The 18,703-nt window shown below is 53.1% G+C and overlaps 1 protein-coding gene across 1 annotated transcript; it reads left to right on the top strand.

Moving 5' to 3' along the window:
• The first annotated feature begins 16 nt into the window (after positions 1-16).
• DUSP4 (dual specificity phosphatase 4) lies at positions 17-15,824 on the top strand. The gene is made up of 4 exons (XM_027077307.2): positions 17-895; positions 9,768-9,913; positions 10,909-11,128; positions 11,811-15,824. Exons 1-4 carry the CDS (start codon positions 463-465, stop codon positions 12,194-12,196), a joined length of 1,185 nt encoding a protein of 394 aa, XP_026933108.1. The 5' UTR covers positions 17-462; the 3' UTR covers positions 12,197-15,824.
• The last annotated feature ends 2,879 nt before the right edge of the window (positions 15,825-18,703 follow it).

Genomic DNA, 18,703 nt, shown 5'->3' with positions numbered 1-18,703 from the left:
GCAGAGGAGCATTAATACATCTACAAGCTAAAGAGGAAACTCTGGCTGGGGCAGTGCGCGGAGCTCCGGCTGTCGGTGGCGAGCGTCAGCGGTCCGAACGGCAGCGCCGGTGGCGGCTACGGCGGCAGCGGCACAACGGGCAAAATACAATAGAGGCAGCAACAGAAGGGAGCCCCGGTGGTCCTCTCTCCCATAAACACACTCCCCTTCACCTTCCCCTCAGCACCGCGCGCGGTGCCGCCCGGTGCCCGAGGCCGCTCGGACTGCTATGTAACCGCGAGACTGCTGGAGGAAGGGGACCGGGGAGAAGAGGCTCGCCCGTGGGAGGCCGTGGGGGCCAAGTTTGCGGCCACTTCTGCACGCGCTTCCCTTAGCCCCCGCTTGCCCCCTCCTGCAGCCCAACTGGCCCGGGTCCCCTTCGCCTCCTCCTCGCGTGCCCAGCAGCCGCGGTTCCCGGCGACCATGGTGACGGTGGAGGAGCTGCGGGAGATGGACTGCAGCGTGCTCAAAAGGCTGATGAACCGGGAAGAGAACGGCGGCGGCGCGGGCGGCAGCGGCAACCACGGCGCCTTTGGGCTGTTGAGCGGCGGCAAGTGCCTGCTCCTGGACTGCAGACCGTTCCTGGCGCACAGCGCGGGCTACATCCGAGGCTCGGTCAACGTGCGCTGCAACACCATCGTGCGGCGGCGGGCCAAGGGCTCGGTGAGCCTGGAGCAGATCCTGCCCGCGGAGGAGGAGGTGCGCGCCCGCCTGCGCTCCGGCCTCTACTCGGCGGTCATAGTCTACGACGAGCGCAGCCCGCGCGCGGAGAGCCTCCGCGAAGACAGCACCGTGTCGCTGGTAGTGCAGGCGCTGCGCCGCAACGCCGAGCGCACTGACATCTGCCTGCTCAAAGGTAAACTCTGGCGCCGGGGCGCGAGCTGGAGGGTAGGAGTCGCGGGGCTTGGCGGCCTGCGCCTTAGTGGGCAAGGGAAGAAGTAAGTGCCTGGAGGGACTCGTGGCTGCGTGGGTACCCACGCACTCCTTTGTGCGTGCTGTTTTGCATGGGTTTGCAAGGTTTTCGTGCGTTTGTGTGCAAGTGCGAGCGCCTGAAGTCCTCAGAGACGGTGAAGGTGCGTTTCCTCTGTCACCTGCAAGTCGGTACTCTTCCTGGAGACTGCATTTATTTACGCTCACTAACCGTCAGGTCTCTTAGGCGTAGTGGCTCCACTGCGTTGCCCACCCATATATAGTCCAGGGAGGTGATCCCGGTGCTAGTGTGCGGGTGGGGAAGGTCAGGCCTGTCGTTTTGGCGTGCTCGGGCCCTGCACTGAGTCCGACCCCTTGAACCCGAGAGGTGGGGAATACGGTGAAGAAGGGCGAGCGCCGAGGTGGGATCGGCTTGGTAAATGCAGAAAGGAAGATCGGGTTGCGGACATTGCGTGGAGCTATCTGCTGCCCAACTCCGAGCTCCGCCTGGAAGGTGGCCAACTTCTCCCGCCTCGGGCTAGACCCCAGCTCCGGGAGCGGGGGAGGGGGGGAGGGGCGGGAGGACTGAGTTTCGGGGAACTCGAGACGCGAACGTGCCCCTTAAGTTCAGGCCGCGGAGAAGTACGACCTTTTGTTCAGACGGGGTTCTCGACTGTCTTGTTAGCGCGTGCTTGACTTAAGTGAAACCTGGCGAAACTCTTCGGGGACGGGAGTTCTGGTCAAATCTGGAAGTCAGAAACCCCCAAAGGACCGCGTGCTATCTAAGTAACTGGAGGGCCGGTGCCCCGGCCGCACCTGCCGGGCCTCGTCGGGTCCCGGTCCCTGACGTTTCTCGGGTGGGAGAGCGGACAGGACGGGGTGTGGGTAGGGGCGCCCCTGCCGCGCTGCGCCCCGTCTTCCCACTGCCGCATTCCGCGCATTCTTTCGCCCGCGTCCGGTCCTCGCCTCCGAACCCGAGAGGCGTTTCAGACCCTGGCCTTCAAAGAGCCGCTCCTTTCCCTGCCGGCGTCCTTCGCCTCCTCCCTCCTTTCTTTCCCCTCCGGACCTGCTCGCCCCGGAGGAAGGGAGGTGGTGGAGGGAGGAGGGGCGGAAACCTCTCCCCACCGCCCTTTCCAAAAAGCACAACAAAACTGCTCAGTGCCGCCGAGCCGGGTTCGCCCCTGCCGAACAGCGGGGGGCTTTGTTCTCGGCAGTTGTTTCCTGGCCATTTGACCTGTCAGCTGCTGGGGAAATGCTGCTGTTGACCTTTGGTTGAACTACTAAGGCGATTTTGCTGATATTTCTTTCTCTGTGAGAGCTGCCTTTTGCACCTCCGATCCAGCCTAATCTTCCTTTTTTCTCCCCAAAGCGCTTTAAGAGAAAAGTGCCGGGAAGGAGTGGCACCGGAAGGACCGGCGAGCCGGGCTCCTGGGACTCGGCGGCCTCGCCTGCCTGGGGGCCGAGCTGTGCCCGGAGCGCCCGGCAGACGCACGTCCGGCTTCCACCCGTGCCAGTGTGGGGGTCCGGGCTGCTGAGCGCGCCTCCCCTCCCCTGCCTGGTGCCGGCGTCCATGGCGACAATGGGAGAAATTTCTCCCGGGAGATAGCCCTTTCGGGTGGCACGGGCTGCACTCCGAGCCGCGCTGCCCTGGATCCCTCCTGATGGAGAGCCCGAGCCTGTGCCTTCCTTCGCGGGCTCGGAAGCCAGGGCTCTTCTCGAGGTGGTGCAGATCCACGTGGAGGCTGGCTGCGTTTTGTTTTGTTTTTCTTCCTGGAAGAAACCCGTAGGGGATCGCCCTAGAGCCGCAGCTCGGTCGGGGACCTTGACCCCTGGGCTTCCGGGCTCCAGGACGCTTAAGCCCCTGGGAGGGAGGCGTGCTTTTAAGGTTTCCTCCTCCCGCTGGTGGCACTTCCCTGGACCCGCAGGGGAGAGCCCAGAGCCAGATCCGTTAGGCTGCTGGGCGCGAGGCTAATGTTAAAGACTGAGTAGGGCAGAAGCCTCTGGGTAAAATGACAGTTCTCTGGTCGTTGGCGAGGTCCCTGGAGGGAGGAAAAGGAGCCATCTAACGGCTCTTTCCTATTGGGCCCTGTACTGCTTCCTGTTGTCTGACCTGGGGTGGTGGGGAGGCCTACCTTCCGCTTCTCAAAGTCGATATCCTTTAGTATCTAGGCCTGGGCGGCAGGTTGAACTAATGCCTCTTCTGGAACAGGCCAGGGGGAGTAGGCAGGACACTCAGCTGAACAGCTGTGCCTTCTAAGGGAAAGGAGCCTGCTTTGGAAGCAGCCGCCTGAAATTCAGTGGTGGTGGTGGTGGTGAGGGGCTTGTTCTGTAGCGATGGTAGAAGCTGCCAGGTTCACAGGGTCGTATGCTATTAACCTGGCTTCTTTTCATATGTGTGCTAAGCAGAGGAAGTATTAATTAACACCGTTTCTCTTCCTTCCCTTGGCCCTCTAATGAAAAGGCATCCCTAGTGAGTTGAGGGAGAACCGGGAAGTGTCTGCTCCCACACCGCTGGAAGAGGACAGCCATGCCTCCTAAATTCTAGTGGAGAAGCCAGTAAAATGGAGAAAATGTGGGTTCATGGAAGGGCACTCTGGGGGCGGAGAACTAATGGGAAACTGGGGAGGAAAAGCCCCTTAGATTATCTTTAGTAAATGCCTAAATTGATTCAGTGTTGGGTAATTTGGTTCCCATCGGAGTTGTTCATTTTAATTTCCATCTAATGGGACTTTCTGTATATCTCATTGCACATGTGGTGGGGAATGTGAAAGGAAAAGTGGCCAGACCCGACTGTTCTCTGCCAACCTACAGGAACAGAAAAACAGAATATTTTCGGAAGTTATATTATCCTTTCCAGCCAAAGGCTATCTAATTCTACCAACTAATTGTGTTTAATAATCTGAGTTTTCTATTTCTGCCACGTGGACGTGCGTTGGTAGAAATGAGTTAGCTGCAGGTGGTTAACTAACACCACATGCAAGAATTCGTAGTTAAGAGTAAATGTTACTTAATACCAATAAAATGCTGCCTGGCCTTTACATTTCCTAAATGTTATCCCAAGTTTTGCTAAGAATGATAACCTTAAATCACTACACTCTCTGGTCTTTTTGCCAGTAGAAGATTCCCATTGGGGCAAATCTTCCCCCCACCCCCACCCCCCAACTTTAAGCTCATTTTATTTAAAGTCCTGTAAGGCATTTTGGGGGAAAGTTTAGAAATTTCAGCTTTTCAGATTTCATTAGAATACACACCTCCTTTGAACTCCCTTTCTTTCCTTGATAGCTCCTCAGATGAGGGTTTTAGACTCTGGTCATTAGAGAAGGACAAAAAGGGCATTTTCTTACCCTAATATCTTACTTTTCTCCTGTCTCAAATTCATCTCAGCTCATGACTTTTGTCCGTTCTTTAAGTTCTGATTTAAAAGTTGTCCCGGCCCTGTCTTGAGGCAGTGGGACGATCAATTAGATACCAATTAGATAGCTTCTCCCTCCAGGTTGGGACTCACATACACTGTAGTCCTAAGGCCTGACCCTACAGACTGTGACATTACACTTTCTGTAGGAAACAGCCCCCAAGGCCAATGACGGAGTGGGGGGAGCGCTCAGCCAGCAGCTGAGCTGGGTCTTGTCTCTCTCTGTCTCCATTTCCCTGGCCCATCCTAGTCCCCCAGGAGGTCAGTGGCAGCAGACAGCAAACCCCGGCTGGGGTGGGGGGGGGATGACGTTGCACACCTTTTGACCCAAAGAGAAACGGACTGGCCTTTCTTCTTATAAATATGATACAGTGCCCGTGCCAGCCAAGGATTGAGAGCATTAGAATTACACACAATGGCAGGCCTTAGAGCTAATCTCTCACCTCTGTTGTCATTCGTTAAAGAATGACCCGGAGCGAAGCAAACTCCTCCGACCTGGATATTTCCAATCAACAAAAGTAACAAAAGACCGGGTGCAGGTATCAATTGAAAGTGAAAACCCTATCACTAGGAAGCCTATCACAGGCCCCTTGGGCTTGTCCTGAGGGCTTATAGGAGAGACGGGCTACACTGGGAACTGAGGGAAGGTGGCTTTTCCAAGGAGCCAAGAAATTCCTTTAAAAAATCAGAACATCTGAAACCAGATAGCCAGTTTCCTTACTGGGAGGCAGTTGCCGCCTAACAAAGGAAGTTTGACAGGAAGAAAAGTTCACTCTCCAGCGGAAGGCGGCACCAGCCAGCTTGCTGAATGTAGCAGATAGCCCAGAAGGACTGGGAGGGACCGTGAACCAGCTCCAGCTCCAGGGTGGCATTAAGTGTCAGCCAGCTGGCCCAGGACACACAGGTCTGTGTGTGGGGTCCCAGAGTGGGAAGCTCACTTAGGTAAATCTTCAGCACTGCTCAGCGTTTACGTGGGTGCTTACTAAGTTAACACCCGCATCAACGGGAGTTCTCAAAGTCAAATGACCCCAGACTTTCTTGCTGGGCAGCGCTTGGCTCCTACTGATAATGAGGTCCCAGGAGAGCAAGCCCCTGTCTGTGAACGGGTGACATTCTGAGTGTTTGAGAGAGGGTGACTGGAAGAGCGACAGCCATATTAAGATCTGTGACCACTGTCCCCACCAAATGACTGGCTTCCCCATCACAGACCCCACTAAGAGTCCTACTGTGGTGATGTGATCGGCACTGCACCAGCCTGTCCTTTCTAGAGCACTTTTATGCACACCGTCACAGCCCTGCATGGACGTGTGGACAGTGGGTCATTCTTTTCAGTAAGCTGTGACAGTTGTCTTGCTTTGTATGAGAAAAAGAGCGTGGAGTTCAGCTAGCTATGATGTGGTTATCCCTCAAAAAAAGTCGGGGGGGTATTATATTTTCTTCCCTCTAGACACTCACGTTTCAAAATTAAGATGAGAAAAAGAGAGCTTTAAGACCAGAAAGTCTATTATTTTTTCTTTAAATTTTCTTTTCTTAACGTTTTATTTATTTTTGAGACAGGGAGAGACAGAGCATGAACAGGGGAGGGTCAGAGAGAGAGGGAGACACAGAATCTGAAACAGGCTCCAGGCTCTGAGCTGTCAGCACAGAGCCCAACGTGGGGCTCGAACTCACGGACTGCGAGATCATGACCTGAGCCGAAGTCGGCCGCTCAACCGGCTGAGCCACCCAGGCGCCCCCAGAAAGTCTATTATTAAGAACATGGGAAAAACAGGTCAAAATTAGTCAGAATATCTGTTATGGAATTACATCCAATTGGAGCTACACAAAACAGGCGGAAAGTCATTGGTGTATGTGTCATGAAACTGCATTCAGAAGCTAGAAATGCAGACCTTAGACACCTGCTTTGCAGAGAAGTTTGTGACATTTAGAATCGCAGAGTATCAGAAGTTAAAGATGATAACAGCCTGAAATCCTTGCATCGTGACCCCGTAGGGATACAGATACACCTGAAACCAGAGGCCCATGAACTTCTACCTTCTTTAAATGCAGTGGATTCTAGAAGTTTCTATCCTGTTGTGTTTCCTTAAATAAAGAGTCTAGTCATGACTCTTTAGTGGCAACCTGTAGTCTGAAAAACACCAGTTAGACGCGGAGTTTGGTGAAATGTCACGAGTGTCCAGATCCTTTCTGTTTTCTACATGTGTCTTCAATGGGATGAAACCAGCAGTCTTTGCCTCCCCTGGGAGAAGGACCACCAGGAAGGCAGAGATGGGCACACAGCAGGGTCGGCTCCCGGTGGCCAGACTAGCAGGTGGCTTCGAGGCCAGTGGCCTGAACGCTGGCACCGCCCTTACCTGAGGTTGCCCTGTGCCTCAGTTTCCTCATTTGTAAAACTGGGGCCAGTCACCCCTCAAGGACTGCTGCTTGGGAAGAACCTGGCACATAGTGAGCATTTCCTCTATCCCTTTTAGTAACGTGGAGCCGATACCCGGCGTGGACGTGCTGGTCTTGTGGAGTGCGGACGTGGGTGGTTCCTCACTTGCAGCCTTCCGTCCCTGCCACCCCGCCTGCGTGCTCTGGGGCTGTCCTTCTGTGCTGCGCGCAGCCGAGGTCCCAGCCCGGTGCCGCTCTCCACCCGCAGGAAGGAGCTCCTTGGGCGCAACTCTTCATAACGGTCAGCCACAGACCCTCCAGAGCTAGCGACAGCTGAGGAGGGAGAATCCCTTCCACGGCTGCCTGCCTGGGACGCTCCAGTCCCTCAGGCAAATCTGCTTGTTCCCTTGGTTCCTTTCTGCTTGTTCTTTAAAGAGCTGCCAAAGGGAACGGACCTCAGTAATCCTGTTTCTGCTCCACTCTAATGCTGCCTTCTCCTGCCCTCTCTGCCCTGTTATGAGAGGCTTGGGGGTGGTGTGGATGACAAATGGCCCCCCTTCAAGCCTGGCCTGGCCCCCCGGGTCACCTCTGTCCCTCCCAGTTGGCTGCTCGCCCCCTGCCTGCCACACCCCGAGGGCATCGGCCAGCTCGGGAGCCTTCTGGGCTGTGGGTGCTGTGCCACCTGCGGGGCTGACTGAGGATGGACCTGGAGGCAGCAAATGTCCCCTATGGGGAAAGGTCCTGGAACTCAGGCAGTGAACTCAGCCCTTCTGCTGTCTAACTACCAGATCTCAAGACTGTGACTGGAAAAATAAGTAAAGTCCAGGAGGAGAGGGCTGTCCAGAGTCTGGGAAATTGCCCGTAATGCTGGAGTCCCCTTGTAAGTGCCAGAAAAGGAAGTCTTCGTTAGGTGCCTCCCCGAGGCCAGGTGCAGAGCACTGGCTGTTCCAATCAGTCCTCAGAGGATGCCAGGTGCAGATGTCTCATCACACTTTACAAGTGAGGGAGAGGCTCAGAGAGGTTCGATGACAGCCTCAGGCCGCACACCTTGATGACTTAACCAGGCTGGGATTCAACGCAGGCCTTTTCAGTCTGGTGCCCTGTCCCGCACCTTCTCAGCAATGGAAAGGACATTGTGTGTTGACCACTCTGAGGCTCCTCCTACTTCCGCTGCCCTTTGGTGGGGGGGTGCTCCTCCTCGGTAACCTCACAGCCTAGCCCTGGCGCTCCTGTGTCTCCAGCACTCGCTTTCAGGGGGGCAGCGCTAGTCTGCCTGTCTGGGTGACAAGCTTTGGGAGCACACCGCCCATGTCTTCCATAGCTTTGAAAACAGAATATTTGAACAGCTCAAATTACGTAATAAACACAGGAAATCATTTTACTTAAAAGTCTTTAAATCCTATAGAAACACATAGAGTAACAGCTAATGGCTTTGTATATATATAGGTGTTCAACAATGGTTTGTTGATTGATTCACTTCCCTTTCTGCCTTTCAAAGGGGAACATTTAAGGAAGTTTCCCAGAGTTCTACCTTAGGAACTTGAGCTAAAGACATTTGCTGCAAGAGCCATCTTCCCTCATTATTCACTACATTTGGGGCAGCAGTGTTTGTAGCCTTGTAAAGAAAAGGGGGTGCTAATGGGAAGGAGGGGTGCCCCTGTGCTGAGATGACCATTAAGGCCACCAATGCGCCCGAAGCTGCCAGTACTGGGCCCTCTCCTCCGGGGGAAGCTGGTTATTGTGACTCAGCAGGAGCCAGGCCTGTGACCAGAGAGATCCCCATTTATATCCCGAGGGAGGGAATGGAGGGGAACAGAGAGGAAAAAATGTATACCCTGCTCTGTAAGCCTTATGATGTGGCGAAGAAGCATTCCCTTCTTCTGCAAAGCAGAATTTTCTAGGGCTGGGATCTGGGCAAGTGATTGACTGTCACATGTCTGCATGTCGGAAGGTTACCATGAATGTCTCTAGGAACCCGTGACACCATGCCGCTTACGCGTCAGGATTTAACGGTGCTAGCTACATTCGGGACTGTTGGTTGAATGGTCGCTTCACAACCTGTAGGCTCTCCTGAATGAATTTGTAATATGTTTCGGGTCCTATGGAAACTGCAAGACAAAAATACAAGCAGGGCCACACAAGGACCGTGGATGCTAAGTTACTCGCAAAGCAAAGTCCCAGAACTGAGAGTAAATCGGATACTGACCAAGCGTTTCTCTTCTAGTGTTTCCTGCCCCTCTCCTGCCTCTCTGCCCTCCGCCAGCCAGCAGGAGCTTTTCGGCTTGGCACTAACACTGTTCCAGAGAAGTCGGCCCTTTATCTCTTTTTACTTAAAAGACCTCCCTTCCCCGGAAGATGATCCCACAGATAACCATTCCAGAGCTTAGCAACTCGCAGGTCAGGAAATCCTGCCTTGCCCCAAACCTGTATGTAGCAAGAGGGATTTATATTTAAGCCCGTTTCCTCTTATTTTGGCCCCTTGCTGATGAACAGCTGTTCATGAGGCTGGGCGATTGGCATCTGTTCTGTTGCTGAGATCCAGAAGGGCTGGTGCCAGGGTAAATTTTTTTCCTTCTCTCCCACATTGCAGAACCTCTCCAAAGGCAGGACTGGAGGTGGGGGATGACAGACATCTTTGCAGGCCCCTGGGCCCAGCACCAGACTGCCTCGGGGCTCCTGGAAACACACAATGGCCAGTCTTCCATGCTTTGTCATCACCCCAAGAAGCTGCTGTGGAAAGTCCCTTCTGCATATCCCCTGCACGTCGTCCTTTCTGTATCTGCCTCCCAAACCTAAGTCTTGCTCCTAAAACTTCCCTTCCAGCCTTCAGGATGCAGCCCTGGCCAAATGCGGCTCTCTGAAGGCTCCATAGCCGTGATCTCTGGGCCCACAGCGCCACCCGGTGGCCAATGTAGATCCGGCCGTTCCCAGCTTCCCAGCCGTTCTCCTCAGTCCAGGAGTCAGATTCAAGTACTTTTCTGGGGTTTTGCCGGCTTCGTGACTCTATTAACACCAACGTCTTTCTCTTTTACAGGTGGCTATGAGAGGTTTTCTTCCGAGTACCCAGAATTCTGTTCCAAAACGAAGGCCCTGGCAACCATCCCACCTGCTGTTCCCCCCAGCACTGCTGAGTCCTTGGACGTGGGCTGTGGCTCCTGCGGAACCCCGCTGCACGACCAGGTAGACCCGGGCCCAGAGCCTGGGAGAAAGGGGCAAGGGGAGGGGGTGAGGCGGGGGCAAGGGGGCTTATTTTCAGAGTTCTGCTTTGCAGAGGCTTTGGATCCAGTGCCTCAATTTGGGGAGAATGGAGTGAACCCTGAGTACTGGGGTGCAGTGTTAGGGAGGGTCCATCTGTTCCTTCCTTCCCTCTTATTGCCCTCATTTGGAAACATACAAAGACCTAACTTTCTGACTTTGCCTCTAACTTCACGTGCGGACACGCGGGGATTGCTGAAGCCAGTGCATGTGGGCTGTTGTGTAGAAAGAGCCAGGCCACCCTGCCGTGTACAAGCCAATTGCAGACGCCCAATGGACATAAATGGTTGGCCAACCCTCCCCCAAGAAAACCGGCTTAAGCTGCTCTGTGTCTTACCAGCCTTTGCACTTAGACGGAGAGGGAGTGGATTCATAGGGTCCAGCAAGTCTGCTGTCAGATCCCAGACCATTTGAGTTGGTCTGACTCAGAAAACGTCACGAATTGCAGCCCCCATTTCCTCATAGATCCCGCCCCTTGTCTGTGAGGCCGAAACAGCATCCGTTTCTAATGTGCCCTCGACCCCACAACAGACAGCGTGGCGCTGAGTTAGGTGTAGATTCGTGTCCTAAGTGGTGTGGCAAGGCCGGTGTTGTGTCTCCCACTTTATTTATCGAGGGGGAGGAGGGCTGCTTGAACCGGCAGGTGGGGCCCACGAGGCTTGACCTGTCCTGGCTTTGCCGCTCACAGCAGAGCGGAGCGTAAAGGCTAGAGAAGCCCACCGGGCCTGGTGTCCTGCCAGGAGCCCCAGCAGGCTAAGGGGAGACCCGGAAGGGCTGTGTCCACAGGCGTTCTCCCCTGGGCCTGTGAAAGCCCACCTCGCCCAGGTACCCTCCCGCCCTGTCCCAAGCACCCTGGCCATTTTCCTGGGGGCCTTACACTCACGATGTTGGGGGCACTCTGCCCTCTCTTTCTGGCGCAGGGGGGTCCTGTGGAGATCCTTCCCTTCCTCTACCTCGGCAGTGCCTACCACGCTGCCCGGAGGGACATGCTGGACGCGCTGGGGATCACGGCCCTGTTGAATGTCTCCTCCGATTGCCCGAACCACTTTGAAGGCCACTATCAGTACAAGTGCATTCCCGTGGAAGACAACCACAAGGCAGACATCAGCTCCTGGTTCATGGAAGCCATTGAGTACATCGGTAGGTTGCCTCTGGTGGTGCGGTGCAGGGTGCAGGCCGAGTGCAGGAGTTTGTGAGGGAACCACGGGTACTTGCCTGCGGAAGGAGGGACCGAAGGGGCGCGGTCGCCGGGGTGTGCCCCTTTCCCCTGTGCCTCTGAGGAAGGCTCACTGCCTGGATGCTGTGTTGGGTGGGGATAGGAAGAGAGACTCCCCAGCCGGGCCGTTAGCTTATCTAGGCAATAACGTTTTCCGTGCGTGGCTCCAGATGTCTAGATGATAAGGCTTTGGGGATGGGGAGGAAACAAATAAAGGGAGAACTGGGCCAGTGTTTTTGTTCCTGCACATGGAAATCCTTGAAGGTATGTTGGGATTTAACCGGCTTTACCATGCATTTTTCCCAAGCTTAGTGCATTTGTTTGGATCAGTCTCAAAAAAATAGCCCAGAATGGGTGGAAGGAATCCTAGAGTCCTTTGCGGTGGGCTTCCTCCTCCCCCTCCTCGGCCGCCAACGTTATTCCTGGACCTTCCTGGACCGGGAGTGCCCCTCCCCCAACACTCTTCCCCGCCCCTCCACCCCCCCCACCCCCCGCGGCGCCGCCCGCACCTGCCATCTGGTGGAGCCTGGAGACCGCGCGCGCGCGCGCGCGCGCGCGCGCGCGCGCGCGCGCGGGGCACTAACCGCATGGCGCTCTCTGCCCCAGATGCCGTGAAGGACTGCCGCGGCCGGGTGCTGGTGCACTGCCAGGCGGGCATCTCGCGCTCGGCCACCATCTGCCTGGCCTACCTGATGATGAAGAAGCGGGTGAGGCTGGAGGAGGCCTTCGAGTTCGTCAAGCAGCGGCGGAGCATCATCTCGCCCAACTTCAGCTTCATGGGGCAGCTGCTGCAGTTCGAGTCGCAGGTGCTGGCCACGTCCTGCGCCGTGGAGGCCGCCAGCCCCTCGGGGCCCCTGCGGGAGCGGGGCAAGGCCACCCCCACCCCCACCTCGCAGTTTGTCTTCAGCTTCCCGGTGTCGGTGGGCGTGCACTCGGCCCCCAGCAGCCTGCCCTACCTGCACAGCCCCATCACCACGTCCCCCAGCTGCTAGGGCCGCTTGGAGCCCCCCACCCCCACCCCGCGAGCCCGCCGGCCCCGCGGGGACTGACCAGCGTGGGGAGCAGGTGGCCAAGCTCCTCCCCCTTTGCTCCTCCTGGGCCAGCCTGGGGCCAGCTAGAATGGCAATAAGGACTTCGAATACACCTACTACGAGCAAACAAAACACTCCAACCTAGAGCAATAACGGCTGCGGCTGCCTCAGCGGGCAGGGAAGACCTTGGTTTGGTTTGTGTGTATGTTACTTTTCAGATAGGAATTTCTTACCTCATTTTTTTTAAGCGGTAAGGCTTGAAGTTAGGAAACCCACAGATCCTGGCAAATGTGCCCACCCAGTTTTGTTAAGGTAGGGGGGAGGCGGGTGGGAGTGGGAAAGGGACAAAAAGAAAACAAGTTTGCCAGAAGTGCCTGGTTCTGTGTGCTTCGTCCTTTTTTTGTTCTTGTAACAGGTTTTTTTTGGTTGTTTTTGTTTTTTGGTCGATGTTTTGTTTGTGTTCTTTGACGAAATCTTATAGGACGTGGTTTTCCTCTTGAAGTCACCAACAGGTGAATAATTACGCTTCGTCATAAATGAAAGTATTTATTAAGAATTTCCTCAGAGTATGTAAGTACAAGGAGTCTAGTGACAGTGAATTTTGGGTATGTTTCTGTCGATGTCCCGCAGCGGAGCACGATAGCATGCAAATGTCGAAGCAGAAGGGAAATGGCATCTCCCAGGTGTGGACAAGGTGGCGGGATAGACACCTGGGATTGGTTGCCACTGAGAAGCAGGCAGGGTGGGGTGGCAGGTGGAAGGAAGGTGAGGACTGCTGTTTGATGACTTCTGAGGCTGGTTCCTGGGCACATGGAACACTAAAGTGGCTTTACATCCCGACAGTACAGTCTTTTCTTTCTGAGGATGGGTGATCCAGTTGGCGGGAGCATGTTCTCACAGACGTGCCTGAGGACTTGCAAATCATCTGTGATAAATGCCATGTTGTATAAGGTGCTCCTGAAAAATTGGGCGCAGTGGAGATTTTCCTCCAGGGAATCGCTGGGCCGGGCCATTGGGGAACCCAGCTAACTAGAGCCAGACGTGATGTGAATCCTGTGAGAGTAGAAGTACGCCAACAAATTCTTGCCTTTTTAAAATTCCCCGGCTTAGGTGAATATTTTTTAAAGGCCCTTATTTGAATAAAAAGAGGGGAATGGACACCATGTTTCAGGTCTAGGATGGAAGAGTGTGTGTGAGGAGCTGGGCAGACCCTTTGCTTGGGAGCTGGCTGCTGGGCTCCTGGAATGGGCACCGTGGGTGCTCGGGTGCCATTTTGGAATCCATTCTTGGGATAATGCCATTTGAAGGGGCCTTTCCAAACGGAGGTAAGGCTTTTTGAGGGAGAAGGATGTTGTGTGTGGGTTGGGCTTGGGGGGAGGGAGGAGGGAAGCTACATGTTACTTCAATTGTAGTAGTGTGGAACAGTGTTGTTACTGAGTGCCAGCTTAGAGGTATTTGCAAACTTGTCTAGAAATGAGAGCATGTTTATTTTTTGGTTGTTTTTTTGTTCTTTGTTCTTTTGTTTTTTTGTTCTTTAGCCCCTTGTGAGTCTAGATCTAAATGAATATTCTTGCTCATCCGTAAATAACTTCAAGCCTCAATGTCAGAAGCGTGTTGGAATGCTCTTTCTTATCCTGGCATCCCAGACAGGACCAGGTTCATTACATTTCCTTCCATAAACATGAACCTGTGCTGGCATCACTCATCCTGCCTTTGTCAAGCCCTGTCTTTGGGTGAGGCCAGAGTTCCCGCTTCCTGTTTTTAGAAAAGCCAAAGGCTCCCTCATTCCCTAGAAGCTGCCTGGCTGAATAGGGGTGAGGTGTGGAGGGGTTAAGATGCCTGGACAATGGACCTATTTAGAGGTGGCACAGCTGGCCATTCCCACTTTTTCCTTGATTCCTGGAGGTTGCTCTGTGTTTTGCAGTGAATGAGGTCCACTGGGTTCTGCAGCTGAGGGAGCCCTGGGTTCCAACAGCAGATGGACCTGGGGGGCAGGGTGGCTGTTGCAGGGGGAGGAAAAGTAACCTGGAACAGACTCACTTTCTATAGAACAAGTGCACATCTGCCAAAACCTGTGTTTTCCCAGACTGGATTCCAACCATGTGGACAGACGGAGCTCAGGACCAGCCCCAGACACGTCTTCCCCCCACTTTCCAATTCAAGTCTTATGTCACTGTGTCAAACTGCTATTTATAAAGCCATTTTCTTTGTACTTGATGACAACGTGAGTCCCAGAACTCTTAGAAATAAAAATAGGAAATTGGCTTGATAGGAAGAGGGGATTTGGGGGAGGTGGTCATAATTCTGCCATCAGAAGCCTCTTTGATGACTCGACATAACTCTAATGAAGACACCACCACAGGGTCAGTTCAAATGGTCAGGTGGGTTTCCATTGGCCTCTCTCCCATGAAGTGATTTCTGGTGATGCAAACTTTCTGTGATGGCCGGAAAACGTTGCCACTTTCACTGATTATCAGCCATGCTGTTGGCTACCTTGGATCTCCTCTAGAGACCAAGGGTTGCTGTCAGCTCCCAGAATCTTGTGTGACCAAGGGTGTTTGTGGATCGCTGAGGGTAACACCTGACTTTCCCATGGAGACATACCAGGCTGAAAGTGCCACGAACAGGTGGCCGGGAGCTCACAGTCTCAGTCCTTTCCTCCTGAGGCCATTTTGCTCAGGTGCTTGTTGGAACTGGATTCCAGAGTTTTCAACAAGGTTGGGATGCCATGAGAAAAAAATGTAAACATCCGTGGGAAAGTGGACAGACGGAGGAGGCAGGACGGTTGATCGGGATGGGAGTTGGCCACCAAGCCCAAAGTACAGAAGAGGTGGTTCACCTTGACTGTCCACCGGCATCAGCTGGGGAGTTTTGAAAACCTTGCTACCAGGCTATCCCAGACCAATTAAGCCAGGATTTCTGGAGCTGGGACCGAGGCATCCGTGTGTTTCTGAGCTCCCCAAGTGTGCCCCATGTGCGGCCAAGATGGGGAAAATGGCCTTGCTTTCTGGAAGGCTAGTCTTCATGACAGAACTAGCTTGTCCCGAAGAAACCACAACCAGGGGTTGGTCACTGGCTCAGCAGGGTCTTGCCACCCATCCCAGCCTGGCTGCGGGACAAGATGGTTTCTATCAGGAGCTCAAGGAGCATGTGACCTCCTGAAGGGGCACCTCTCAGGCTCCTCGAAAGTCATCTGATCTGTGGAACGTTGTCGGCGAATTGAATACAGTGTCTGGACGTTGGGGTCTTTCCTTACATTTTCCTTGTCGAACAGGAAAGATGGGGAGTTTCACCTCTTGAAGATAACCCCGTCCCCGTAGGGCACCCTGCCTGTTCTTAGAGCTTATGAGTCATATGAGGAAGAGGCTTCTTCAAGACAGAGCAATGCAATACTTGTAACTTTTGTAAATAGCCCCGTCTTTCAGAGTGATGTCATTTCTACATTTGATATGCTTGTATTTCTGTAGGATGTATATAGTTTAGGGGATTTTTTTTGTTTGGTTTTGTTTTTTAGAAAAGTTGACATGTCTGTTTTTATTTATTGCTTGAAAAAGATCATTTGAAGAAAAATAAATACATTTTCAACCACCTCTGGCCTGGTTTATTCTTTCCTTGAAAACTGCTCTGCTGGGATGACTTGGAAGAGAAGGGAAGGACTGGGTCACTTAATGTGCGCTTAGTGACATTGACAGTAAGATGGTAGGCAGACTGGCTGGTAAAATCAGTGACCCCACTGTTCTCCCTGATGACCACTTGAGGACAGTGATGGTATTGCTGACGTGCATCTCTGAGAACCTGATTTCTCTAGGCACACTCCTACGGGAAGAATTCGACAGTGGAACACCTGGGTGGCTCAGTCGGGCCGGTGTCTGACTTCGGCTCAGGTCATGATCTCACGGTTTGTGAGTTCGAGCCCCGCATCGGGCTCTGTGCTGACAGCTGGAAGCCTGGAGCCTGCTTCGGATTCTGTGTCTCCCTCTCTCTCTGCCCCTCCCCCACTCACTCTCTGTCTCTCTCTCCTTCAAAAACAAACAGACAAACAAACAGAACAGTAAGAGATAGGGACTGTCCTTCATCTGAGAATCTCCTTAGGGCCAAGCACAGGATGAAGCGAAAAGGATGGCTCCTTGGTGGGAGGAGTCAGTCAAACTGCCTAAGCAGGAAGCGATTAGGGCGATAGTAAAATGTATAAGGCATCACTACCACTGGGACACCCCTCCCCATTGATAAAAGGTCTTGCCTGACTCACAGAATCTTAGGAAAGTTTACTGACTTCATATTCCATTGGGATCATAGAAATTACCAGCATGTTTGAAGGCCAGATTGAAGAAATACCTGGATAAAGAATTATATAAATTGGCGGTCCCCCAGTGCTGATCTGCGGGTTGTTATCAGATTCCTTTGTGCAGATTTCCCAAGTTGTAAACCAAAAGCAATTAATAGACCTCATTCCCACTCTATCATTTTTATTTGATATTCTGGAAGCCCTACCCAATGTGATTAGGAAGCCATAAAAATGAGGTATACAGTTTGGAAAGCGGGAAGCCAAATTGTTTGCAGAGGATATGTGTCAGGAAAACACAGGAGAATCAACTAAGAGATGATCAGAAGTAAGAAAATTCAGTAAGCACTTGATGGTAAAATTAATATGAAAACATCAATAGGTGCTGCTATGTGAACATATCCATCAACAGTAAGATGGGAGTCGATCCCATTTACAGTATAACTTACAGATGAAATGCCTACAGGGCACCTGGGTGGCTCAGTGGGTTAAGCATCCAACGTCGGCTCAGGGCATGACCTCATGGTTCATGAGTTCGAGCCCCACGTCGGGCTCTGTGCTGACAGCACAGAGCCTGCTTCAGCTCCTCTGCCCCCCCGCCCCTCCCCCACTGCTTTTCTCTAAATAAATAAATAAACTTCAAAAAAAAAAAAAGATGAAATGGCTAAAATAAACTTTACCAGACATAGGCAAGACCTATATAATGGACATAGTACAGCCCTACCAAGGGGTTTCTAAGAACACGTGAAAAAAGTAAAAGACATACTATGCTCTCAGATAAACAGACTTAATACTGGAAAAAATATTTCTCTATAAATTATACATTTTTAAAAATGTTTATTTCTGAGAGAGAGAGACAGAGCATGAGTGGGGGAGGGGCAGAGAGAGAGGGAGACACAGAATCGGAAGCAGGCTCCAGGCTCTGAGCTGTCAGCACAGAGCCGGACGCGGGGCTCGAACTCTCACGGAGGGCGAGATCACGACCTGAGTCGAAGTCGGCCGCTCAACCGACTGAGCCACCCAGGCACCCCTGTAAGTTATACATTTAATGTGATCTCACAACACCTACAGGATTTGTAAGGAACATGGGAAAATGATTCTGATTTCGCCTGGAGAACTAAATGGGCAGAAATGGGCAGGATGGGAGAGAATGGCAAGGTGGGGGGATGGGGATTATATATATCCTTCTCTCCTGTGGGAGATTAAAAGGTAGAGGTTCTTGGGCCCACCTAAGACTTCCTGAGCCAGAGACCCTACAGACTCCCACAGGTGGTGTCCGATTTACCACTCAGGAATCCCTGATACAGCTTTGTCTCTTCCACCCTCCCTCTTCCATTCAACCCCCAGACCCTGACTTCAGATTACTGTCACTATTACTATGACAACTTACCCCAAGAGCTTCCTTGTATAAACCAATAACCGCTTTATTTTGCAGACGAATTTGTAGATTAGAAACTTGGGAAAGGCCCCGCTAAGCAGTCCTCCCTCGGCGTGTCTCAGGTGGTCCCAGTCCGTGACAGCTTGCACCGCTGTCATCCGAAGGTGGTTAGGCCGTGCCTCCAAAATGGCGCAAATGGCTGGCAGCGATGCTCTCAGCTAGAGTTCAGTTGTGACGGTCACTTGGACCGCCAACACACGCCCTCTCCCGAGGGCAGTCAGATTTCTCACGAGACGAGTGGTCCAGTCAACACCCCTTTTTACGATCTGGTTTCAGAAGTCACTTCCTCCCTACTTTGTTGACGCAGTGTCAGGCCTCCTCAGACTCAAGTTTTGCTCCTAACCAAGAGACATTTATCATCTAAGATCTCCTCCAAGGACTGAAACAGCTTCCGGCCACCACGCACACTGTCTATGGCCCCTTCTGATCCAGAAAACATCACAAGAGAAATCCATTCTTTGAAAAACGACATGCTCGAACAGTGCAATCCCAGGAGGGAATGCAGGTAGGAGGGTTTGAAGCAACCACTGATTTCAAGACCCCCACCTCACCATGAGAGTTCACCTTTTTACGTCTGTGTCCACCCAAGGTGTCTTCCCCGCTGCACGGCGGAGCGTAGAGACCAACCCAGTGCATGATATGGAGAACAAGTGGCTAGAGAGAGTGTGCTGGGTTTTCCTCCAGCAGAATACAAAGCTACTGAAATTGTGTCTGGCAGCCAGTTGAGGCAGGCAGACCAGGGTAGCTC

The sequence above is a fragment of the Acinonyx jubatus genome, chromosome B1, assembly GCF_027475565.1.
Source record: "Acinonyx jubatus isolate Ajub_Pintada_27869175 chromosome B1, VMU_Ajub_asm_v1.0, whole genome shotgun sequence".
Lineage (NCBI taxonomy): Eukaryota > Metazoa > Chordata > Mammalia > Carnivora > Felidae > Acinonyx > Acinonyx jubatus.
The sequence above is the reverse complement of the archived record's forward strand: the minus strand, read 5'-3'. Positions and strand labels throughout refer to the sequence as shown.